The sequence below is a fragment of the Ruditapes philippinarum genome, unplaced genomic scaffold (assembly GCF_026571515.1).
Source record: "Ruditapes philippinarum isolate M1 unplaced genomic scaffold, ASM2657151v2 ctg4492_1_1_1_1, whole genome shotgun sequence".
In the NCBI taxonomy this organism is placed as follows: domain Eukaryota; kingdom Metazoa; phylum Mollusca; class Bivalvia; order Venerida; family Veneridae; genus Ruditapes; species Ruditapes philippinarum.
In genome coordinates, this window is record NW_026856546.1 from 7,720 (window position 1) to 35,615 (window position 27,896).

Below are 27,896 nucleotides of genomic sequence, written 5' to 3' on the forward strand. Positions count from 1 at the left end.
ATATCTGCAATTCCTTCTAGATTAGATAAAACTTGATCGAACAAAGCCTTGATCTGTTTTAAATCAATCAGTAATATAGCCACATTTAAGATCATATCATTTTTATACAGGAGTATACAGGAGTATTTGAGTATTATATTAAAAAATGTAAATGAAATGTAGCAAACTGTTTAAAGTGTATGAATTACATTCATCCCATAGGAGCAAAGAGTTTATGAATACGGATGTATTATACTACACATGATAATAATACAGCTTATGTTAAATTTTAAATATTCAAAATTTAAAAAAAAAACAAATAAAAAAGAATGCCGGTGATCAATGTACAAAGGACATTTGTATATTATAGTTTTATATCGGTTGATATGAAATCGGAATTTGATCAATTAGAGATTGATATCAGTTTATCTATTATATCGAATAGAAGTCTAATAATAGCCGAATTAAGTGTAGTCACGACAATTAAATACAGTGCTTTGTACAAATATGACACAGAATCTCAGCCCCTTTAGATGCGCCCATAATAGATATTGTTTTTGGAATAAACAATAAATAACTTTGCCATAGCGTGTCATGTCAATCTCCGTTCAACAACAGAACATATTTAGTTTTAATGTAATTTATAGCAAGAGGGTCTTATTTCAAAAATAATTAAATAAAAAATAACAAATAAACCAATGGCAACACGCAAATCTTAAATTTACATTTGAATTGTTCTCCAACTAAGTCAGTTATCCTCAATAGCTGAGACCGATCGGACGTATTGCTCAAATATGGTAAGATTTAGTTTATTTTCTTGTTATATATTTATAAAAAAAAATTCAATTTTGATAGATTATTTCATAAATTGAAAAAAAAATACGGGAGTAAGAATAACATATCGTTGGCTAATGGGAGTAGGTGCAGTTTGTTCCCGCCACTAGTCTTTTAAGAAGAACGAAGATTAATTAGAGCGACCTTATACTCATCTAGAAGGTATATAGAGAGTGTAGAGGTAGAAGTAAAAAAACAGTTAACATTTTGCCATATTTCCTTTCAAGTTTTATTAATTTCCTTCGCATGAATGTTAAATAAATCGCGTGGCTAAAGAACATTTCTCAGAATATCCATCGTAAATTACATGTAACGTTCAATTTATAAAAAGTGTGGAGCAGTCTTTTTTATTTTAGGCAAGAGTTATATTTCATTTTACATTTTCTAATATCAGCTGTTTGTCAATAGTCAATCTTTTGAAAAAAATAACCAATTCAGCTTAATTTGACAGCGAAAAAAATGAACATATAGTCACTTAAAAAACTTCTATGAACTTTTGTAAAGATGATTATTTGACACATCAATAGGAATGACCAATGTCTATTCAAAATACACGTAAAATACTTTTACGATATGATATATGTTCATGGAAATAGATACATAATAGATGAGAGTTTTCAAAAGAACAACGGCAACTCGCCGTTGTTTTATGTCGAGTCAACGCAACTGAAAAATAATGAAATCATGAAAGTGTCGATATGAAAAATATGAAGTCATTAGAAGAAGAAAAATATGCATTTATTACACGGAAACGTTTGATGAGTCCTGACTCTAATGCAATAATACAAGTACCCTTGAAATAAAAAATATATGTTTTTATAAAATGTTTCACAATTTTCAAATTGATTTGTTTATATCTAAAGTCAAAATAAAATATTTATCAAATTTATCACATAATGAAATAACAATAGGGTAGGACCAACGTTCTTACAAAATGTGTAATCAACCCTCCCCTAACACAAACATGCGTTGGGATTTTCTGTTTTAACTGAACAAACGTTTTTTTAAGATATATTTTTTGACTAGGTAATATACTTATATTACAGGATGCGAAGTTGAGCTTACTGATAGTAGGTGCAGCGATATTCGCTTTAACACATCATTGCTCAGGTAAGTCATCTCTTTTTAAAGCGTTGTATTAAATAGTGTAACGCATGTGTTCAAATTTATTTAGTATAGAAGGCAAATAACAAAATAGTATAAAGTAAATGAAAGACATAAAAGCAACATACAAGTGAATATCATAGATAAATGATGCATCTGCTTTGTACGCTGTCTTCGGGTATCATAAGGTGTGTTCCAAATATAATGTCATTCGTGAAATACCATTTTTACAGCATTACTTACGGTGTGTGCGAATGATGGAGAATGTACCGCTGTCGATGATAACTCAGTCTGAGTTCTTGTCAGTCAATGTAATGTTTTTGCTCAAGGAAACAACGGCTTGCTCCTGACAGGGTTTGAACCCTCGCGCTCAGCAATCCTTAGATTACTTGTCCGACGCGTGAATCACTCGGGCACGCCGCCACTCTAAATGACTTTTAGAAAGGCATTATTTCCTAAACTGTATATTTCTTTATATACTTTTAGCTGAACTTTTTGGGGCGTGTGCGGCTGATGGAGAATGTACCGGTGCTGGCGGAGACGCTAATGCTGTATGTGATACAGGAGCTGATGTTGATGGTAACTGTGTATGTGCATCTGCATACAAGGATTTTGGAGGCGACTGTGTCGCAAAAGGTAATAACCTAATTCAACATTATATGTAAATATTATAGAAGAAAACATATCGAACAAAAATATTAAGAATAAAATTATTAGATTCATTTATGAGGTAAAATTCGACTTACAAATAAACTAAACAAATTTATATAGTTTAATCCTAATAAATCACGTGAAAATTTGCTCAACTAAGGCAATAAGCTAAGGCAATAACTGTTTTCGCATTTCGCATGATATTGCAACAAGATGACAGAGGCGTAATATCTAGGTGCGGTTACAAATTATTTATTATGATATAAATAAGTATGATATAAATATTCGAAAATAATTTTACTTTTGTCAGTTATTCTTGTTTATTGCTTTTTCCTTTCCTATTATTTTTTTCTTCTTTTCTGTATTCATATAACGTCTAAATTAAATTATAAATTAATAATAAATATCATTTTACATCCAAAGATAAGGGAAAGACTTAAAGAGTTAAACATACACTAAAAATGTAATAAACTGTGTGAACTTTAATAAAGTAGAAATATTTCAGATGAAAATTATGTTATGTTGACATTTAAATGCAAAAACGATAAGATAATTGTTTATTACTTATATAAAAAAAGACAAACATCAAAACTGGATTATTCACAGTGCTGCAACTTGTCAATGGATTGGAATAGAGTGAAAGGCTTTTCAAAGTTGTTTACACGTTACCTAAATATAGACCTGATGCCATTTCGAGCCTCTCACAAGTCCAAAAACTTTTTGGAGTTGAGTGAGGCGGCAGTCCCCCTTCAAACTCCATGCAGAAGAGGGCACCCCTCCCCCTTCTGGCACCCCGATGTATCTTTAAGATTAGAGGGCGGCGCCGAAATAAAGTGATAACTTTTTTCCACTTTTTTAATTCAAGTGTTTGTGGATTAAATAGGGCATTGTTTTCACTATTTGAGACCGTGAAAAGGCGTGAAAGCACGTCTAGGTTAATATATAGTAAATTCTGTTAACCAGTTACACTTACAGTGAAAACCGATGAACAATAAAGTGTTATTTACCGTGAGTTTCTTATTAGTAAATACAAAAGATTCTACATCTCGCAAACGAATTAAACAACAGCTAAGAATGTAAGATTAAAAAAAAATGCTTAAGTGGTTTTGCCATATTTTCTTCTTTATATTCTATATGGTTAGCAGATTGAACGTACGTCATGCGAAAAACTGGTGACCAGTAAAATGTGTAGTAGAGTCTGCTAAAACAGATAAACATATAGAAGAATATGCTGACCAGTTAAGCTTACAGTGAAAATTGCTGACCACTTTTATAGATGTACAGAGGAAAATATGTTTAGACGTACATTTCTTGTTATTTCACACTGTTAGTAAATTTAATAAATTCTACGTCTTACAAAACAATAATACCACTGATGACCAATACAAAAATATAATATTAATAGCAGTATTTTACACTGAATGAAGATTACCAGTTAGATTTATTAATGAACTATATTTGGACTTATAGAGAAAACTAATATATTAGAAATGAAATGCGTGCTTTCTTTTTTCCGTTTTACACCGTAAAAAATTGTTCTTCACTGCAGTGAAACATATTTTCGTATATTCACTTGTGTTTTTCCGAACTTCTTTCTAGATTCAGCCAATATCAGAAATTTAAGGGTAAATCTTTCAGTTATTTGTTAAAATAGCCAAAGATTGTAATAATACTATTGTATTGTCGCCATCGCATTATCGTACTGTCGTCATCGCGTTATCGCACTGTCGGCATCGTATTGTCACCATCGCACTATCGCATTATCGCATTATCTTACTTGCGTCATCGCATTTGTCGCACTGTCGCCATCGCACTATAGCATTGTCGTCATCGCACTGTCGTATTGTCATCATCGCACTATCGCATTGTCGCCCTCTGGATTATAAAGTATAGCCACGATGGCCTAACGGTATTCTGTAGGATTCACCGCTTTTTCTCCGCTTTTCACATGCGTTAGTAAAAATGTATTAGCCACTCGAGCATCTTTATGCATAAGAAATAATTGACAACGTATCTGACAGAAAGATATAATGTATAAGATATTATATATCCATTATTTTCAGATGATGAAAACAAGCATTATATAAAATGCTTTCTTTTCTATAATACTAAAATAGTATACAAGATGTTTTTCGGAATTGCAGTGACCTTTCAACAAACTCTTAACTCATTATCATATTTCTTTACATATTTGGAAAACAATGTATATACGTTTTCGTATCTGTTATTCAGGGGTTACATGTTTGACCCTCGGGCAATTGGCGATCGATCAATCCGCTGATTCAGAAAACATGTACTTGCGGTGAACCTCGTAATTACTTGTTAGTTACCCAGGAAAGTCAATTGGGTTGCCTGTTACTTTTTAGTTATCCAGGAAATTCGGTTTGGTGGCCTGTTACTTCTTGTTAGTTATCCACGAAAGTCGATTGGCTTGCCTGTTACTTGTTAGGTAGCCAAGAGAGTCGATTTGGTTGCCTGTTACTTGTTAGTTATCCACGAAAGTCGATTTGGTTGCCTGTTACTTGTTAGTTATCAAGGGAATTCGATTGGGCTGCCTGTTACTTGTTAGGTAGCCAAGAGAGTCGATTTGGTTGCCGGTTACTTATAGTTATCCAGGCAAGTCGGTTGTGTTGCCAGTTACTTGTTAGTTATCTAGGGAAGTCAAATGGATTGCCTGTTACTTGTTAGATATTGAGGATAGTCGGTTGGATTGCCTGTTACTTGTTAGGTAGCCAAGAAAGCCGATTTGGTTGACTGTTACTTGTAAGTTATTCACGAGAGTCAATTGGGTTGCCTGTTATTTGTTAGTTATCCGGAGAAGTCGGTTGGGTTGCCTGTTACTTGTTAGTTATTCAGGAAAGTCGATTGGGTTGCTTAACCGCCGAAATAATTTTATGTACTTGTTTATTAAAGTCTCGTTCATGTACCAGTATAAACAATGCACTTTAAAAAACTAAAGACAAAAAGTTTTATTTGAGCATTTTAAAGCGGAAAATGATTCAAATTTAAATAAGTTGAACATATCAGCTAATATAGATGTTGTTAAAGTGTCAATAAAGTCCAGGGTGTATTAAAGGAACAGGTGAACCAGTTTCAGCTATTCGAAACGATATGTTATAATTTCAAACTTTATAGCAAAGTCATTTTGGAAAATAAAGATATCGCTTCGAAGCCTTTAATGGAATGAAGTTGAATTTTTTAGTTCAACTTTTTTGTTTTTGTTATATATTAACCATTCGAGGTAAAAAGCTAATATAATTAGTTTGAAAGATTTGCAATGATTCCTAATGTTATAGGTGGGGCAGAATTTACTGAGGTTTGTTTTCAATCTCCAAAAATGTCTGTACTACCAGTTTAGAGCCATATCAGCCTGCATACATTTGCGTTTCCAACTCTGATTGTGCTGGAGCGACAAACGCTAAGTGTAACACAAATTGTGTATATGAGAGACAATAAAAAGTGGATGATGCTAATTGTGTTTCTAAAGGTTTATGCTTTGGACAGACACAAAAAAATTGTCTGTGTTGAGAGATTCATTTCTCAATAATTAAAGTTTATACACATGTATCACTATGCATGTGAGTTTCCGCGTTAGAAAACAGAAAGAAATCCAATATTTTCCGTAAAGTATCATATTGTACTTACTCGTACAATTTGGGTTTTGTAATTACTCATAAAACCTTTTTCGTACCAAATTTTGTTCAAGTTTATCATTGTATGGAATAAAATACGTTGAACTGATTTAGTTTTGGGCGATACTTGCGCTGCTGACTCGGATTGTGTAGGAGTGACAGACGCTATATTTCTTGCATGTCAGACAGGATTATCTACCATTTACACCGGTGCTAGAAAACCCTGTCTTACACCACCATGTTAGACAAGTCGCGTGTTTTAAGTGACGTCATTGCCGCGCGCATTTTATGAAGGAATTGCGTTTTTAGGATGATGTCATATTTTACAGTATGAATGAAGTTATAAGTTCATACGCTACTATAAGAAAAACGTGCGTAATTAGAATATCAGTTTTCGTAATTTCTGTTCTGAAATTTTTTTATTGATATGTAATATCCAAGAAAAAGAATCAAACACCGGCTGTCGGTACAGATTGAAATATCTAGCTCTCGGGTAACTGTTTAGCGGAAGCTCGGCAGAGCCTCGTTGTCGCATTAAACAGTTACCCTCGAGCTAGATATTCCTGTCTGTACTGCTCACTCATACAATGTGGGTTATTGTACTTACTCGTCAAAGCTTTTCGTATCCAATATAACTCGATAAAAAGTTAATGATTGTATAGTATAAAAAAAAGGTAAACTTATTTAGCTTTGGGTGATACTTGCATCCCCAACTCTGAATTTGCTGGAGCGACAAACGCTAAGTGTAACACAAATTGTGTATGTGTGAGACAATAAAAAGTGGATGATGCTAATTGTGTTACCAAAGGTTTTAGCATTGGGCAAACACATAATATCGTCTTTGTTGAGAGATTCATTTCTCAATAATTAAAATTTATTTACACGTATCACTATGCATGTGAGTTTCCGCTTTAGAAAACAGAAAGAAATCCAATATTTTTAAACTGTTATTGCTTTAACATCAGGCTTTAGAGTTGATACTATTGGCAATGTTTTTATCAAACTATGGTGTTATCTCTAAACTAGCTTTCAGTTTCATTTTACCTTTAAATTAAAAGTTTAATCATGCTTATTGCGGACATTTTAAAGGTGTTCTTCACATGTCATAACAGGACACAGCTTCATAGGAATGCAAAGACTGGTTCCGGAGGTGTAGGTTTTTTTTTATTAGAAACTCTCTTCTTGAGGATTTTAATGTATCTGTAGTGGATAACTCCTGTGAAGGTATATTATTACTCAAACTTGCTCACATGCATAGTAATGTTGTTATTTTGCCATGTGTTTGCTATTTACCGCCAGAAAATTCTTCGAGATTTTTTTGATGTTAACATGTTTTATGATTCGTTGCTCACTTTGATATATCAAAATAGAGATGTTGGAACAATATTTATTTGTGGAGACTTTAACAGTAGATGTGGTGATCAAGATGACTTTATACGTGGTGTTGATGATGTTGTGGATAGAGATGTTATAGATTTTTCATTTAATAGGTATGGTGAACTGATGTTAGAATTTTTAGTAAATGCAAACATGTGTATTTAAATGGTCGGAATAATGTAAAAAAATGATTACACATCTATATCTTCAAAAGGTAATGCTGTAGTAGATTACTGTTTTGTATGCCATGATAATTTAACAGATTTTGCTAACTTTAATGTTATTCGAGTGACTGATCTTATGAACAAGGCTGGTATTATTTCTGCTATAGCATCGAGTACAATGCCCGATCATTCACTTCTGTTATGGGACATTTTATTAAAATGCGATTGTAACGAAAGCTCAGGTAATAACTCTAATAATCAATATTTTACGAAATTTGACGTTAAAATGTGCCTAAAGATTGTATGCTTGATCAGGAAACTATCTTCATTGTGAACAAGACTATTTCTAAACTTGAAACTGGTTTTCGGACACAATCGGAGATTGACGTGGTATACGATGACTGGTGTAGAATTGTCACTCATAATATGTATAGAAAGCTACCAAATAAAAATATACACTACGGGTCCAGCAACAAAAAACGCCGTCCTGGTAAACCATGGTGGTCCGATAAACTTACTGATTTATGGAATAATGTTTGTATTGCAGAAAAAGCATGGTTATCTTGCATTGATGTAAGTGAGAAGAAGGTTCTTTTAAAACTGTTTATATAAACAAAAGAAAAATATTTTGACCGTGAAGTACAACGAGCTAAGCGCTTACATTGGTATATTCTTTTACAAACGCAACTAGTAGATGAATGTAATATTGACCCTGTGAAATTTTGGAAATCATTTGGTAAAATAGGTGTTAATGTTAAAAACTAATAATTCCATTCCAATGGAAGTAGTTTATGCCAGACGGGTCTATATCAATTGATGTTGATGTTGTTCTTAATAGATGGAAAAATGATTTTTAGCTCGTTGTTTCACACACGTCGAATTTAATATCAGTTGATAATATTGACAATGTTGATAGTGGGGAATATGCCAGTGATCCGTGTTTTAGTGACCATATATATCATTGCTAGAAGTACGCACAGCTTTATTATCTGCTAATAAAGGCAAGGCATGCGGTATAGATAGTATTCCCGTTGAAGTGTTAAATAACGATGTTTCTATTTCGTTTCTTCATGTATTGTTCAATATTTGTTTTGATAAAGGTATTGTTCCGTCATTATGGTCTAAATGTATAATTAACCCTATTCCAAAATCGTCTACAAATGATAAAAGAGACCCTATTGTCGTATAGAGGTATTATTTCTCTGGCGTCATCTATGTAATAAACTGTACTGTCAAGTTTTAAATAGTAGACTCACCAAATGGGCAGAAGCTAATGATATCATTTACAGATGAGCAAAAATGGTTTTTAGAAAAAACAGAAGCACGGACAGATCAAAATATCATGTCTTTACATACAATTCTTGATACCAGAAAAAAATCTCGTAAATCTACTTTTTGTTGCTTTTATCGATTTTAGAAAGCGTATGATTACTATAAATACAGAAATATCCTATGGAACAGACTGGCTGAATTGGGTATTAGAAGTAAAAATGTTAATACTATTAAGTCCCCTTTTTACAATTCTGTTTCTGCTTGTGTAAGGGTAAATTCATGTAGAACAGACTGGTTTGATGTAGACTGTGGCTTAAGACAAGGCTGTATATTGTCTCCTCTGTTTTTTAATTTCTTCATTAACGATTTATCAATTTATCTAAAATCGTTTGGGATTGGAGTACCGATCGATGATGAAAAAGTCTGTATAATGCTGTATGCTGATGACGTTGTATTGCTGGCTGAATCCGCAGACGACCTTCAGTTATTATTATCTGCCTTAAGTAATTGGTGTAGTACAAATGACATGCAAGTTAATGCCAACAAAAGCAACATTGTCCATTTTAGACCAAATTCCGTAGTACGCGCAACGTACCAATTCAAATGCGGTTCCAGTAAATTAGCATATGTTGATAGATATATCTATCTGGGTGTTGCTTTTCATGAACATTTGGATCTTTTAGTAACTGTTAAGACTGTGGCCCAGAGTGCAAGTCGAGCATTAGGTTTGCTTATTGCAAAATCTAAAAGTTTAGGTGGTCTTCCATACAATGTTTTCACGAATCTATATGATACAATAGTTTGGCCTGTTATAAGTTACAGTGCTCCTTTATGGGGACATCGTGGATATTCATGTATTGACGCAATTTATAATAGGGCACAGCGATTCTTTCTTGGTGTTTGCAAGTACACACCAAATGTTGGGCTTGTTGGTGAAATGGGATGGAAGCCAACGATAGTCCGTCAATGGAAATTTACTGCATTGTATTGGTCAAAGTTAGCAAATATGGAAGAGTCTAGATTTACAAAACGTATTGCACTCTGGGCGTATAATAAAGCTAATTGTACATGTAAGAACTGGTTTTTCCATATAAAATCATTTTTAATTAAGAATAATTTGAATGTATATTTATCTTTACACAATCCAGTTGCTAGAACGTTTGTACATATTGTTGAGTCTGTGTCTCTCAATAATTTAATTAATGAATGGAAAACTAGCTTACACAATGATACTGGGCCGTCTGGGCGCGGTCGTAATAAGTTACGATTATATAAAACTATTAAGTCTGAGTATGAAAGCGAACAGTACTGTAAAATGATATTACCGCCTTCTCATCGGTCAGCATTTTGTAAATTTAGATTAGGAGTTGCGCCGATTCACATGGAGACCGGCCGTTATGAGGGTCTGAGCATAGAAGATAGAATTTGTCCTTTTTGTAACGATAATTCAGTTGAAAATGAATTACATGTTTTGGTCAGTTGTAAGGTTTATGATGATTTAAGAGTAGATTTGTACTCTAGAGCAATAGAGCATGATAGCTTGTTCTCTGAAATGCAAGATTCTGATAAATATTCTTTCTTGTTTTCCAATAAAGAGCCAACAATAATAAGATATTGTGGCAAAACCTATAAAAATATTTTTGGTAGACATCGTTTTAAATTTTGTAAATAAAATATTACAATAGATGTGGAATGTTTCACACATTTTTTTAATATCTTATATTTCTAAATTAAATGTCAGAAACCTCTTAAATGCATGTGTTCCGATGTTGATATTCGTGCTTTATTTATTTTATGTTGATATATGTTTTACTAGTAATAATTGTTTTATGTCTTTCTTGTATAGTATTTTAACTCCATGCTTAGTTTAGATAAACTGTTCGATTTAAATGTATTTTCTCACGACCATCTCTTATAATTCCATATGGAATGGCATTGCATTTATTTATTTTGTTTTTAAATATATATGTATGTTTTATCATGTATATGCAATGATGAGATGTAAATAAAGATACTACTACTACATGTTCGTTTCAGTTGAAAGAAAAGCATATTATTTCACAGATACCTTAAAAAGTATTAACTTTTATTTAGGTCTAGGTGATAATTGCGCTGATACCTCGGACTGTGCAGGAGTCTCCAACGCTGAATGTAGCGGTACAACTTGCGCATGTGCGGCAAATTTCAGAAATGATGGGGGAAGTTGCGTATGTGATGGACAATACAAAATGGATGGAGTTAATTGCGTTTCCAAAGGTTTTTGCATTTCGTTAATACATTTAAGAAAATTGTTTATGGAAAATTTACTTATTAGATATGTATGTATATTAGTACGCATTTAGATCTTCCTTTAAAAAAAACAAAATTGTAGTTTTTAAGTGGCTAATGCACAAACGTTTTCATTGCGTAAAAATAAAGTTCATCATCTTTTTGTTTTCGAAAATACTTCAATTTTTAAACTGCGAAATTCAATTTTTTTAGATGTAATATTGTAATATACATTTAATTTATATAATTAGCAAAGTTTTAATCAACACGTGTGCTATTTGTATATTTCTTGCCAAACGTTTAGCTACATTTAACTACGGAAATATCATTTACTAATGGTACATTTACCGCGATATGTTTAACAACATTCGTCACGTGATTTTCAATTAATAAATTATGTAATAAAAAAAATGAGTCTATGTTTTGTATTTGAATACAAAAAAACTTAGAACACGTTCAATTGCAATATATAGACATTGTTGAACTTAATTAGTTTTGATTGATACATGCGGTGCTGACTGATTGTGCAAAAGTGACAAACGCTAATTGCAACACAAATTGTGTATGTGACAAAGAAACTAAAAAAAGTGGCGAACGCCATGGATATATATCATCATTTTGTTCACAATATCATATTACACATACTCGGACAATCTGAACTTATATACAAAGTCATGAAACATTTTCATACAATTGTATGCGAAACAAAGTTTGAGATTGCATAATATCCATATTTCTTTTGTTCACACAGCGTGAAGGCTTTTGTCATTTCTTTCAATTACGGGTATTTTGAAAAGTCTTTGCAAAATTAGTTGTTATGATAAAAATGTAACTAACGTTCAGAAAAAATAAAATTATTGTTAAGTTTAAAATTTCATTGAAATATATTTGGAAAGACTTTTCTTAAATGGCTGACTCAAATGTGCATAAAGTATCATCGTACAATTTGGGTTTTACTCGTACAATTTTGGTTTTGTACTTACTCATAAAACCTTTTTCGTACCAAATTTTGTTCAAGTTTATCATTGTATGGAATAAAATACATTGAACTGATTTAGTTTAGTTTTGGGTGATACTTGCGCTGCTGACTCGGATTGTGCAGGAGTGACAAACGCTACTTTTTTGCATGTCAGACAGGATTATCTACCATTTACACCGGTGCTAGAAAACCTGTCTTACACCACCATGTTAGACAAGTCGCGTGTTTAAAGTGACGTCATTGCCGCGCGCATTTTATGAATGAATTGCGTTCTTAGGATGATGTCATATTTTACAGTATGAATGAAATTGTCAGTTCATACGCTACTATAAGAGAAAAGTGCGTAATTAGAATATTAGTTTTCGTAATTTCTGTTCTGAAAATTATTGATATGTAATATGCAAGAAAAAGAATCAAACACCGGCTGTCGGTACAGACGGGAATATCTAGCTTTCGAGTAACTGTTTAGCGGAAGCTCGGCAGAGCCTCGTTACCGCATTAAACAGTTACCCTCGAGCTAGATATTCCGGTCTGTACCGGCAGCTTTTATATTCACTCATATAATGTGGGTTATTGTACTTACTCGTCAAAGCTTTTCGTATCCAATATAATTCGATAAAAAGATAATGATTGTATAGTATAAAAAACAACCGTTAACTTATTTAGCTTTGGGTGATACTTGCATTCCCAACTCTGATTGTACATGAGCGACAACCGCTAAGTGTAACACAAACTGTGTATATGAGAGACAATAAAAAGTGGATGATGCTAATTGTGTTTGTAAAGGTTTATGCTTTGGGCAAACACATAAAATTGTCTGTGTTGGGAGATTCATTTCTCAATAATTAAAATTTATTTACACGTATCACTATGCATGTGAGTTTCCGCTTTAGAAAACAGAAAGAAATCCAATATTTTTAAACTGTTAATGCTTTAACAGCAGGCTTTAGAGTTGATACTATTGGCAATGTTTTTATCAAAATATGGTGTTATCTCTAAACTAGCTATCAGTTTATTTTACCATTAAATTAAAAGTTCAATCATGCTTATTGCGGACATTTTTAAGGTGTTCTTCACATGTTCGTTTCAGTTGAAAGAAAAGCATATTATTTCACAGATACCTTAAAAAGTATTATCTTTTATTTAGGTCTAGGTGATACTTGCGGCGCTAACTCGGACTGTGCAGGAGTCCCCAACGCTGAATGTAGCGGTACAACTTGCGCATGTGCGGGAAATTACAGAAATGATGGGGGAAGTTGCGTATGTGATGGACAATACAAAATGGATGGTGTTAATTGCGTTTCCAAAGGTTTTTGCATTTAGTTAATACATTTAAGAAAATTGTCTGTTTATGGAAAATTTACTAATTAGATATGCATGTATATCAGTACGCATTTAGATCTTCCTTTTAAAAAAACAAAATTGTAGTTTTTAAGTGGCTAATGCACAAACGTTTTCATTGTGTAAAAATAAAGTTCATCATCTTTTTGTTTTCGAAAATACTTCAATTTAAGCTTAAAAATGAAAAAAATATGGTTGTTTACATATGATCACTTCTTCCTAAACAAGTAAGGCATATATTTTATTCTTCTATCTCAAAAGATTCATTATTAAATGTATTGAAAATAAAAAGATTTACCGGTCGACTATTTTTTAAACTGCGAAATTCAATTTTTTTTAGATGTAATATACATTTAATTTATATTATTAGCAAAGTTTTAATCAATTTGCTATTTGTATATTTCTTGCCAAACGTTTAGCTACATTTAACTACGGAAATATGATTTACTAATGGTACATTTACCGCGATATGTTTAACAACATTCGTCACGTGATTTTCAATTAATAAATTATGTAATAAAAAAATGAGTTCAAGTTTTGTATTTGAATACAAAGAAATTTAAAACACGTTCAATTGCAATATATAGACATTGTTGAACTTAATTAGTTTGATTGATACATGTGGTGCTGATTAATTGCAACACAAATTGTGTATGTGACAAAGAAACTAAAAAAAGTGGAGAACGCCATGGATATATATCATCATTTTGTTCACATTATCATATTACACATACTCGGACAATCTGAGTTTTTATACTAACTCATGAAACATTTTCATACCATTGTATGCGAAACAAAGTTTGAGATTGCATAAAATCCATATTTCTTTTGCGAAGACTTTTGTCATTTATTTCAATTACGGATATTTTGAAAAGTCTTTGCAAAATTAGTTGTAATGATAAAAATGTTACTAACGTTCAGAAAAAAATAAAATTATTGTTAAGTTTAAAATTTCATTGAAATATATTTGGAAAGACTTTTCTTAAATGGCTGACTCAAATGTGGATAAAGTATCATCGTACAATTTGGGTTTTACTCGTACAATTTGGGTTTTGTACTTACTCATAAAACCTTTTTCGTACCAAATTTTATTCAAGTTTATCATTGTATGGAATAGAATACATTGAACTGATTTAGTTTTGGGTGATACTTGCGCTGCTGATTCGGATGATGCAGGAGTGACAAACGCTACTTTTCTTGCATGTCAGACAGGATTATATACCATTTACACCGGTGCTAGAAAACCCTGTCTTACACCCCCATGTTTTTAAGTGACGTCATTGCCGCGCACATTTTATGAATGAATTCCTTTCTTAGGATGATGTCATATTTTACAGTATGAATGAAGTTGTAAGTTCATACGCTGCTATAAGAAAAAAGTGCGTAATTAGAATATCAGTTTTCGTAATTTCTGTTCTGAAAAGTATTGATATGTAATATGCAAGAAAAAGAATCAAGCACCAGATGTCGGTACAGACGGGAATATCTAGATCTCGGGTAACTGTTTAGCGGAAGCTCGGCAGAGCATCGTTACCGCCGTAAACAGTTACCCTCGAGCTAGATATTCCGGTCTGTACCGGCATACTCACACATACAATGTGGGTTATAGTACTTACTCGTCAAAGCTTTTCGTATCCAATATAATTCGATAAAAAGATAATGATTGTATAGTATAAAAAAACAACGTTAACTTATTTAGCTTTGGGTAAAACTTAAATTCCCAACTCTGATTTTGCTGGAGCGACAAACGTTAAGTGTAACACAAATTGTGTATGTGAGAGACAATAAAAAGTGGATGATGCTAATTGTGTTTGTAAAGGTTTATGCTTTGGGCAAACACATAAAAAGTGTCTGTGTTGAGAGATTCATTTCTCAATAATTAAAATTTATTTACACGTATCACTATGCATGTGAGTTTCCGCCTTAGAAAACAGAAAGAAAAATCCAGTAATTTTTTTTTAAAACTGTAAATGCTTTAACAGCAGGCCTTAGAGTTGATACTATTGGCAATGTTTTTTATCAAACTATGGTGTTATCTCTAAACTAGCTATCAGTTTCATTTTACCATTAAATTAAAAGTTTAATCATGCTTATTGCAGACATTTTTTAAGTGTTCTTCACATGTTCGTTTCAGTTGAAAGAAAAGCATATTATTTCACAGATACCTTAAAAAGTATTAACTTTTATTTAGGTCTAGGTGATAATTGCGCTGATACCGCGGAGTGTGCAGGAGTCTCCAACGCTGAATGTAGCGGTACAACTTGCGCATGTGCGGCAAATTTCAGAAATGATGGGGGAAGTTGCGTATGTGATGGACAATACAAAATGGATGGAGTTAATTGCGTTTCCAAAGGTATTTGCATTTCGTTAATACATTTAAGAAAATTGTTTATGGAAAATTTACTTATTAGATATGTATGTATATTAGTACACATTTAGATCTTCCTTTAAAAAAAAACAAAATTGTAGTTTTTAAGTGGCTAATGCACAAACGTTTTCATTGCGTAAAAATTAAGTTCATCATCTTTTTGTTTTCGAAAATTCTTCAATTTAAGCTTAAAAATAAAAAACTTGATGGTTGTTAACATATGATCATTATTTTCTTCATAAACCAGTAAGGCATGTATTTTATTTTTCTATCTCAAAAGATTCATAATTAAATGTATTGAAACTGGAAAGATTAACCGGTCGACTATTTTTTAAACTGCGAAATTCAATGATTTTTTAGATGTAATATACATTTACCTTATATTATTAGCAAAGTTTCAATCAACACGTGTGCTATTTGTATATTTCTTGCCAAGAGTTTAGCTACATTTAACTATGGAAATATGATTTACTAATGGTAGATTTACCGCGGTAGGTTTAACAACATTCGTCACGTGCTTTTCAATTGAAATAGCATATTATGTAATAAATAAAAATGAGTCTATGTTTTGTATTTGAATACAAAAAAACTAAGAACACGTTCAATTGCAATATATAGACATTGTTGAACTTAATTAGTTTTGATTGATACATGCGGTGCTGACTGATTGTGCAAAAGTGACAAACGCTAATTGCAACACAAATTGTGTATGTGACAAAGAAACTAAAAAAAGTGGCGACCGCCATGGATATATATCATCATTTTGTTCACATTATTATATTACACATACTCGGACATTCTGTGTTTTTATACTAACTCGTGAAACACCATTGTATGCAAAACAAAGTTTGAGATTGCATAATATCCATATTTCTTTTGTTCACACAGCGCCAAGACTTTGTCATTTATTTCAATTACGGGTATTTTGAAAAGTCTTTGCAAAATTAGTTGTTATGATACGAATGTTACTTACGTTCAGAAAACAATAAAATTATTGTTAAGTTTAATATTTCATTGAAATATATTTGGAAAGACTTTTCTTAAATGGCTGACTAAAATGTGCGTAAAGTATCATATTGTACTTACTCGTACAATTTGGGTTTTGTACTTACTCATAAAACCTTTTTCGTACCAAATTTTGTTCAAGTTTATCATTGTATGGAATAAAATACATTGAAATCGAACTGATTTAGTTTTGGGTGATGACTCGGATTGTGCAGGAGTGACAAACGCTACTTTTTTGCATGTCAGACAGGATTATCTACCATTTACACTGGTGCTAGAAAACCCTGTCTTACACCACCATGTTAGACAAGTCGCGTGTTTTAAGTGAAGTCATTGCCGCGCGCATTTTATGAATGGATTGCGTTCTTAGGATGATGTCATATTTTACAGTATGAATGAAGTTGTAAGTTCATACGCTACTATAAGAAAAAAGTGCGTAATTAGAATATCAGTTTTTGTAATTTCTGTTTTGAAAATTATTGATACGTAGTATGCAAGAAAAAGAATCAAACACCGGCTGTCGGTACAGACGGGAATATCTAGATCTCTGGTAACTGTTTAGCGGAAGCTCGGGAGAGCCTCGTTACCACCGTAAACAGTTACCCTCGAGCTAGATATTCCGGTCTGTACCGGCAGCTTTTATACTCACTTTTATACAATGTGGGTTATTGTACTTACTCGTCAAAGCTTTTCGTATCCAATATAATTCGATAAAAAGATAATGATTGTATAGTATAAAAAAACAACGTTAACTTATTTAGCTTTGGGTGATACTTGCATTCCCAACTCTGATTTTGCTGGAGCGACAAACGCTAAGTGTAACACAAATTGTGTATGTGAGAGACAATAAAAAGTGGATGATGCTAATTGTGTTTGTAAAGGTTTATGCTTTGGGCAAACACATAAAATTGTCTGTGTTGAGAGTTCATTTCTCAATGATTAAAAAATTTTTTACACGTAACACTATGCATGTGAGTTTCCGCTTTAGAAAACAGAAAGAAATCCAATATTTTTTAAAGTGTTAATGCTTTAACAGCAGGCCTTAGAGTTGATACTATTGGTAATGTTTTTATCAAACTATGGTGTTATCTCTAAACTAACTTTCAGTTTCATTTTACCATTAAATTAAAAGTTTAATCATGCTTATTGCGGACATTTTTAAGGTGTTCACATGTTTGTTTCAGTTGAAAGAAAAGCATATTATTTCACAGATACCTTAAAAAGTATTAACTTTTATTTAGGTCTAGGTGATAATTGCGCTGATACCGCGGACTGTGCAGGAGTCTCCAACGCTGAATGTAGCGGTACAACTTGCGCATGTGCGGCAAATTTCAGAAATGATGGGGGAAGTTGCGTATGTGATGGACAATACAAAATGGATGGAGTTAATTGCGTTTCCAAAGGTTTTTGCATTTCGTTAATACATTTAAGAAAATTGTTTATGGAAAATTTACTTATTAGATATGTATGTATATTAGTACACATTTAGATCTTCCTTTAAAACAAACAAAATTGTAGTTTTTAAGTGGCTAATGCACAAACGTTTTCATTGCGTAAAAATAAAGTTCATCATCTTTTTGTTTTCGAAAATTCTTCAATTTAAGCTTAAAAATAAAAAACTTGATGGTTGTTTACATATGATCATTTCTTCCTGAACCAGTAAGGCATATATTTTATTCTTCTATCTCAAAAGATTCATTATTAAATGTATTGAAACTAGAAAGATTAACCGGTCGACTATTTTTTAAACTGCGAAATTCAATAATTTTTTAGATGTAATATACATTTAATTTATATTATTAGCAAAGTTTTTATCAATATGTGTGCTATTTGTATATTTCTTGCCAAGCATTTAGCTACATTTAACTACATTTAACTACGAAAATATGTTTTACTTATGGTACATTTACCACAGCAGGTTTAACAACATTCGTCACGTGATTTTCAATTGAAATAGCATATTATGTAAAAATAAAAATAAGTCTAAGTTGTGTATTTAAATACAGAGAAATTTCTCAATAATTAAAATTTAAATACATGTATCACTTTGCATGTGACTTTCCGCTTTAGAAAACAGAAAGAAATCCAATATTTTTCAAACTGTAAATGCTTTAACAACAAGCCTTACAACTGATACTATTGCCAATGTTTTTATCAAACTATGGTGTTATCTCTAAACTAGCTTTTAGTTTCATTTCACCATTAAATCAAAAGTTTTATCGTGCTTATTGTGGGACTTTTTAAAGGTGTTCTTCACATGTTCGTTTCAGTTGAAAGAAAAGCATATTATTTCCCAGATACCTTAAAACGTTTTATCTTTTATTTAGGTCTAGGTGATACCTGCACCGCTAACTCGGACTGTGCAGGAGTCTCCAACGCTGAATGTATCGGTTCAACTTGCGCATGTGCGGGAAACTACAGAAATGATGGGGGAAGTTGCGTGTGTGATGGACAATACAAATTAGATGGAGTTAATTGCGTTTCCAGAGGTTTTTGCACTTTGTTAATACATTTAAGAAAATTGTCTGTTTATGGAAAATTTATTTATTAGATATACATGTATATCAGTACGCATGTAGATATTCCTTTTAAAACACAAAATCGTAGTCTTTCCTTAGCGTTTACAATTGGTAAGAATAAAGCTCATCATCTCTGTATTTTCGAAAATACTGCAATTCAAGTTGAAAAATAAAAACCTAATGATTGTTTACATATGATCATTTCTCCCTCAACCAATAAGGCATCTATTTTATTCTTCAATCTCAGAAGAGTCATTATGAAAATGTATCTAAACGAGAAAGGTGAGCCAGTCGACTATTTTTAAACTGCAAAATCTAATGATTTTGAGAGGTAATATGTTACTTCAATTTTTAGCAAAGTTTTATTCATTGTATATTTCTTGCCAAGCTTCTAGCTACATTTCACTAAGGTAAAACAGTTCAACTATTCGAAATAAAATATTAAAATGTAAAACTTTAAAGCAAATCATTTTGGAAATTAAAAAAATCGCTTCGAAATCAAGCGGATCTGTGATGATAATTTTTTGCCCTTGTTGTCGTCACTTTCGTCATTATCGGGGTTAAAGGAGGATCATTGGCGTCCGCGCCGAAGCGCGGCGCTCTTATGGAATGAAATCAGATTTTGTGAAAGGGCGACAGCAACTTCTCGAGCCTTTTAGTCGGTCATAATAAAAGCCGAAAATTCCGATCGGTATGAGGGTGCTTGATTATTAATTAAGAATGAAATGTCGCGATATGTTACAATGAATTTTCGCAATGCAAACATTTTCAAATGAAATAACCTTTTCCGTCAATAAATCGCGCTCTTCGGGTTTTTTTATTTATCATTTTGTAGTACACAGTCGGTTATCATGGTATGTTATTGTTGTACATGTATCCTAGAATGATCAGTTGATGACCTAAATATTCCAAGCCTATTTATAGATATATCTATTTATCACTCCTATCGGTAAATGCCGGTCTCTCCCGGTCTATTTTGACCAGGATTTACTAGTGACCGGCGAATATAGTACCACACGTTTATTGTCCGGTCTCTCCCGGTTTTGGGGTAGATGTTTGATATCGTTACAATTAGAAAAAAAAACAACAATAGCATGTTTCATTTTATCTATATGAGATAAAAACAATAAATATGTACACGGATTTATATGTAATATAAATCCGTGATATGTACAATAATTGAGAAAAAGGTACATTTTTTATGGTATTAGAATGACATTATCAACTTTGAAACATTTTATTTAATTTGTTATCCGTGTTTAGTAAAGATGCCGAGGGAATTATTCAAAGTTACAAATTAGATTTTATTAATTATTCAATTGATTGATAATTTTTAAAAAATGATAAAGAAAAAACAATGTACATGTACATGGTTTAAGAATAAACAATATTATATATTGAAAGATAAACCATTTACTTGAACTTTTTCCAGTTAAGTTTTGACTTATAATCGTCGGTCAATAAGACAATTGAATTCTTTAAAATTTATTTTACAATTTTAAAAAAAAGAGTAGTAAAAACTCAGTATTAAAATAACACAATAAAACAACACAAAAAAAAAAGAATAAAAGAAAACAATATTCATAAAATTTTGTATTTTTTTTAATTAAAATTAATAGATATTACAATTATTGTATAATAAACAATTATGCTCAACATGATCAACATGGTAATTTAACCAGTGTCATATTTTTACTAACTTAAAGTGTGAACAGATACCTTAAGGGGGTCTTCGCTAATAGCGATAACATAATAAGGGACAATTACAAATGTGTGGTACGTGTTGATCATGCGTTACACATATGGATTATAAATGATTGCATACATGTATATCCGTTGCTATTAATAACCACGATCATAAAAAATAACAAGTAATATTCTAATCTCTAGCATGCCAATCAAAGTTCATAATGAACAATGTCTTTCGTCCGCTCATTCATAAGTGATATACATTTCTGGTAGTTTATAAGAATATTTTGTCATCATATGTGTACTAGTTCATCTTCACTTGCTGCATTTCTTGCTTGGACGCCCTTTGATGCTTTGCATCAATGCTTTTCTTGTTAACTTATTGTAGGTGAACATTAAATGGTACGCGTATGTTAGGTCAATCAGAGCATTTTATAAATGTATTTCCATTATTCTAAGCAATGATTTATTGAGAACAAAATAGTAAAAGTGCAACAGACATTTGAATCAAAAGTGAAAGTAACCAAAATGTTATAAACAACATATTGTTCATTTTTGGCATATAGAAACAATTCCTCTTTCGTTCAGTTATAGTTGTGGTGAGATTGTGCTCAGAACGTTCATAGTTTACTGACCATAATCCGCAGAGTAAATATTTTATGAACATGTCTGCAGGTAAAAAACCACGAACAAACATTTCTTTGTACGTTTTTAGTCGACGTTTGCAATGGTTTAACAGTTCATAACGTTTTCCATACTTTTTTAAATTATTATTATTAATCGAAGCACACTGTTTTAATCGTTGCAAAAATAACAAAGACCTGTGAATTTAAATGAACAAAGACACTGATTCCATGATTGATACTGATAAACGATGAAGTAAATTAATTTTAAGTTGAAATATTAACTAAGATTAGTATGAGTAAAGGTATGCTTTTGTGACTTATTTCAACAAATTCATCTTAATGAAATGTGTTGTCATTTCCAATCCACATTCTTACAATGTAAATTTTTATCAGGATCAAGATCCTTAATATGTAGACTTTAAATTCACCACTAAAATATTGGAAAATTATTATTTGTTTACCATTTCGTCCTACCTATCTACACTGTTCACGCAGCAGGAGGGCGCATGTCATTAAATTTCACTACTTGTATGTTGAAAACTCTTTTAATGTGGGAAGGTTTATGCGAAATAAATAATAACGATGTAATTGTTTCTGGCGTTCAGATATACTAAAATAATCGGTTTGTTCAGAATTTAATAACTTTATATTTTGAAAGACTTCTGGATGGCAGACTGAAATGTTCTTAAATCATTACATCATACAATCGCAACTTTTCGGCCCTTTCCGTCAGTCTTCGGGTAAGGACATGGAAAACAAAAGTATGAATTCACAGAACGGATACGTATTTCGGTCTAAGAAACTAAACATGTACACAAATGGTAATTTAATGCTGGTATTTGTTGACAAGTTTATTTCCAGTATTTCAAGTGAAAGTCCACCTAAAATAAGTGAATTCATAGATCATATTAGAAATACACTTATTGGTACAATATAGGTTTTTTGTACTCACTCAGCAATTTTGTTCGTAACAAATCTTATGTGAAACAATGTTGTTGATTGCATAATATAAAATACGTTAAAATTTAGCTCTGTCGATGACTCGTTGTGCAGCTGGAATAAACGCTAATTGTAAGGTATATTGTATAATGTACAAAAACGTTGAACTGTTTTATTTTTCAGCTTTGGGTGATTCTTGCAGTGCAGACGGTCATTGTGCAGGAGTGACACACGCTAATTGTAACACAAATTGTGTATGTGAGGGACAATACAAAGTGGATGGAGCTGCTTGTGCTTCGAAAGGTTTGTGCATTTAGTTAACTCGTTACACATCATATAACAGAGTAAAATGTTACGGTTCCTATTGTGTTTATACGTATATCTTAAGACTCTGTTGACTTTAATCAGAAGATTGCACTATGAATTCAAATAACTCGCAAGAATCATACATCTGTTCAAATTTTAGGTCTTAATGATACATGTACTGATGATGCACACTGCGCTGGCGTTAGTAACGCTGAATGTGACACAACTTGTCAATGTATATCAGGTTATACAGCGAGTGGCTCACTCTGTGATAGCGGTAAGTATCATAAAAGATGACATGAGCCGAGCCATGAAAAAACCAACATATAGTGGGTTTGCGACCAGCATGGATCCAGACCAGCCTGCGCCTCCGCGCAGTCTGATCAGGATCCATGTTGTTCGCTATCAGTTTCTCTACTTCTAATAGGGTTTGTAAGCGAACAACATGAATCCTGATCAGACTGCGCGGATGCGCAGGCTGGTCTGGATCCATGCTGGTCGTAAACGCATTACGTTGGATTTGTCGTGACGCGGCTCATATATTATGCTCAAATTTAATGTTAGAAAATGTCAGTCTCGTTGTAAACAATAAATAAACATGCTTTGTCATAATATGAATATATAGTGTCATTAAAAAAAACTGGCAGTTTCTTTCAGAAAATACCAACTTTTCTTGACCTGCAATAGGAAACAAAGCTTCCCATACATAGTTTATTCATCCTTTTATTTAAATTAGACACATTTTGTAAGAATTTCATATATTTTAGTCATATTAGGAACACCGGGAACGTTGTATATCTTGTTAGTACCAGTCGATACTTTTTGGGGTTTTTTTTTTTAATTTAATTTCCTTTATTTATTGACATTAAACTGTTATCAAACTTATTTCGGATACACTGTTTGTCTATGTTGTCCTCGTTTCACCAGAAAATAAAATGGATTGATTCAATACTATTAATATATTGATTTATTAGATATCAGTATAGAATTTAAATTAACTCTTTTATTTTCATTTTCAGGCGTTTCTATTCTGCCTTCAATGTTATTGTTTGTGTGTACGTTTGCCATTACCGTTTTCATGAATTAGAATAAATACTCTGTGGAAATTCGCTGTATGCAATTACAGGTAAGAAAAATGTCCCCAAAATATTTTTTTATTAGCTCGTGTGTTCCGAAGAAAAAATCGAGCTATTAATTATGGTCTTTTCGGCGTCGTTGTCGTTCAAAATCTTTAATGTAGCGCATAACTCAAACATTTTTTTTCTGATATCAATATGGAACTTGGAATACTTGCTTATCCTGACAATAGGCAGTTATAGTTCTGAAAGTTATATTATTGAAGTTATTCCCCTTATTTTACGTAGGAATTTTGTCAAAATTGGTTATTATTAGACGAGGGTTAACACCACATGCGGTGCTCTTGTTACATATTAGATTAATGGCATATGTGCAAAGTTAATATTATCCTTATTTCGATAGATATGTAACTGTGACAAGTAAAAACACGAATAAGAAATTATAAAGTAGGACATTTCGGTTTCGTATATCACCGTGGGAAAGCAACTTTGGTCACGTGACCACAAAAGTCAACGTACACGGCAATAAAAGCCCGCTGAGGTAAGTTTTTTAGTAATTATTTTTCTATCAAGCTGATTATTATTATCATTATTATTATTAAGCTGATTAATGCATTAAAGCCTGCCGACCGGGGCAATTCAGATAAAATGTCAACGTACACACTTCCAATTTAGTTTGTTAGTGGTCTGAACATAATGCTGCAACTTCGGACTAGGTGGCTTTTTCTAACAAAAAGTGGTTTTCTATTTAGATTGTCCTCTCAAACTGTATATTAGTATACTGGTTTTTACAAAGGAAAAAGTAGCGAGTGCATTTATTTCATCACAAATAAGCTTTAATAACCTTTAACTTTTTTAATGTTATTTATTTGTCCTTTTGTTTTTAGATGAAAAATTTCCAGCTAACAACCATCTTAATAACGTAAACAGCAAGGATAAGCGTCTCTTGCTCAACCAAACTAGTGCCTTCCGTAGCAGTATAGGGTCCAAGGTTCCAATTTTATATTACCAGTATTTCAGCAGATGCGTCATTTACATCACTACCGTCACTAACGTTATATTATTATTATATTTTCAAGAACATATCTACTTGCGCTAGTTATATAAAAGATATCTTATAAACAATTCACTATTTTATTGGTTAAGGTAAACAATTACCCTTTGTTAGATTGTTAGTTACTATAGTAGCAAGTTTGTAGTAAAAAGCTTTTACTGCTCAAGTAACCAGTTACCGGAAAATGGTTACTAGTAGCTATATTTGGATTGCAATTCAAATTTTCTAAAATGTGTGGCACTTGAACTTTTTTATTAAATATATATCATAGACTTGTAAATTAACAATCAATGGTTGGCAAAATTTTGTGAAACAACAAAGGCAAAGAAAACAAAGTGGATGCAAAAATACATGACACGTCTATTAAGCTAGCTCGTGTATAAAATGAGTGCCTATGACATGTGGCAATAACATCACTAGTGCAAGGAGATATATTATTGAAAATATAATGATAATAGAAAGTTCGTTTTCCAGTGACGCAACTGCTCTGCTGAAATACCTGTAATACCTATAAAAATGTAACTCAACGTCATCATCTACCTTGGACCCTTTTGTTGCTACGGAAGGCACTAGTTTCGTTGAGCAAGAGACGCTTAACCTTGCTGTTTACGTGATTAAGATGGCTGTTAGCTGGAAATTTTTCATCTAAAAACAAAAGGACAAATAAATAACATTATAAAAGTTAAATGTTGTTAAAGCTTTTTGCGATGAAATAATGCAACTCCGCACTTTTTTCTTTTGTTAAAAACCAGTTACTAATATACAGTTTTGGAGAAAGGACCAATCTAAATAGAAACCAACTTTTTGTTAGAAAAATCCCCACCTTAGTCCGAAGTTTTGTAGCATTTATGTTCAGAAACCACTATTAAACTTAATTGGAAGTGGTGTACGGGTTGACTTTCCTGTTAGTTTGAACACTTTTTTTAAATAAATACAAAAAATGACAAGCAGAAACCCGTTTTTCTTTTTTATTAAAACATTCTCCTTATACATTTTAAAAAACGAAGAAAATTTGACTGACATGCGTTATCTTTTATTAAATATTTTTTCAACACTGTTTTATACAAGGAGTGTGTACGTTGGTTCCATTGACAAAAAATTGTAAATATTGTTTGAATGTTCTCAGAAAATACAAAACGTTAGACGACATCAAATGCATTTTTAGATATCATCAGAAATGCCGCGGTTGGTAGGCTATGTGCCATCATTTAAATCAGCTTGATAGAAAAATAACCACTAAAAGCCTCACCTGAGCTGTGCTATTTTGGCCATGTACGTTGACATTTGTGGTCACATGACCATGCTGTTCGCTTACCAACTTTATTACAAGTAGAGAAACTGATAGCGAACAGCATGGATTCTGATCAGACTGCGCGGATGCGCAGGCTGGTCTGGATCCTTGCTGGTCGCAAACCCATTATGTTGGTTTTGTCGTGACACGGCTCATTTGTATGTCTGTTTCAGGATGAGGAAGAAGATGCCATAAGGGATGAACCGTTTGATTATTATTTAGTTTACATCTTACATGGCAGAAGGTGATGAAGACTATCTATTGAATACTATATGTCAGGATTAGTTATTGACTTTCTTAATTACAACTGAGCACAATTAACACATTCCAACTGTGTGTTGATGATTGATACGACTATTGTTGATTCCTAAATACGAACTATGTGCCCTGAGTATGGGTTATAAAAAGAATTCCGCATATTTGTATTCAATAATTAAATAGTACTGACTACCTGTCCACTAACCTCTACCTGTATTGCCAGCGATTTTTCATTTTTTATTTATTCATTAACACTTAATCCGCAAATATCTTAAATGTATTTATCCATCTTTGAATCTAAAAAGACGAATAAGTCGCTTCAGCCGGCTAGTAAAGGGCTAAGTTTAAGGCAGTTTGTTTGATCTTACCTATGTTTACAATTTGAAAGAGATGATATTATAAAGCCATATTCTTGTGATGGTATAATATATATTTATATTAATTTGGAAAATAAAATTTAAATACTAACTAACTAAAGGGGGGTAACGCCCAAGTAGATGTTTTGATATACATACACATTTTTGTTTGATTGCGTCCCTTTTTTCATATTGTTAACGGAAAGGAATTTTTTTATATTTCTGAATTTATCTAAAAGATAACTTTGCCCTCAGCCTGCTTGCTATGTAAAAAATAATTTGCCCTGCCTTTAATTGGAACAGTCGGTTATAAGTTTAAAGGGTTTCCACTGCTTTTTGACATGACTAAATAGGAAATATCATTTCGATATTATTGTTCCGTTTGATGCAAGTTGGAACCAATAACTTATGCGCATCATTTCATCATTCACTCACTGTGTGTTGTTTTTTTTCCAAACTCGTAATATGACTCAAAATTGAAAAATGTTGCAACGCTTTTCACTCAAATCGGACTAAGAATAGCACAAAAATACTATTTTAAATTTATTTCTTAGTATATTTCTTTTACATATTTTTTACATAACATTTTATTTTAAGTACTCCAGCAGAACTATGTTAGAAATTAGGATTTTATATTTTCGGGCGTTTGGAACTTAGTGGAGTCTCTTTAATAGATTTCTATAAATGTTTTTCAATTTTCAATCTTATCATTTTTTTATAAATTTATTAATATTTTAACTTGGGTGTTGTTTTCTTGGTGTGCTTATATTCGCTTAATCAATATTTTATTCTAATAAAGAATTTTTTT

The 27,896-nt window shown here is 32.1% G+C and overlaps 1 protein-coding gene across 1 annotated transcript; it reads left to right on the plus strand.

The window, feature by feature from the left end:
• The first annotated feature begins 562 nt into the window (after window positions 1-562).
• LOC132746927 (stabilin-2-like) lies at window positions 563-27,896 on the plus strand. Its single transcript, XM_060736209.1, has 11 exons — window positions 563-776; window positions 1,860-1,923; window positions 2,404-2,553; window positions 11,108-11,269; window positions 15,793-15,954; window positions 18,216-18,377; window positions 19,302-19,463; window positions 22,931-23,050; window positions 23,214-23,330; window positions 24,073-24,179; window positions 26,648-27,896. Exons 1-10 carry the CDS (start codon window positions 774-776, stop codon window positions 24,138-24,140), a joined length of 1,170 nt encoding a protein of 389 aa, XP_060592192.1. The 5' UTR covers window positions 563-773; the 3' UTR covers window positions 24,141-24,179; window positions 26,648-27,896.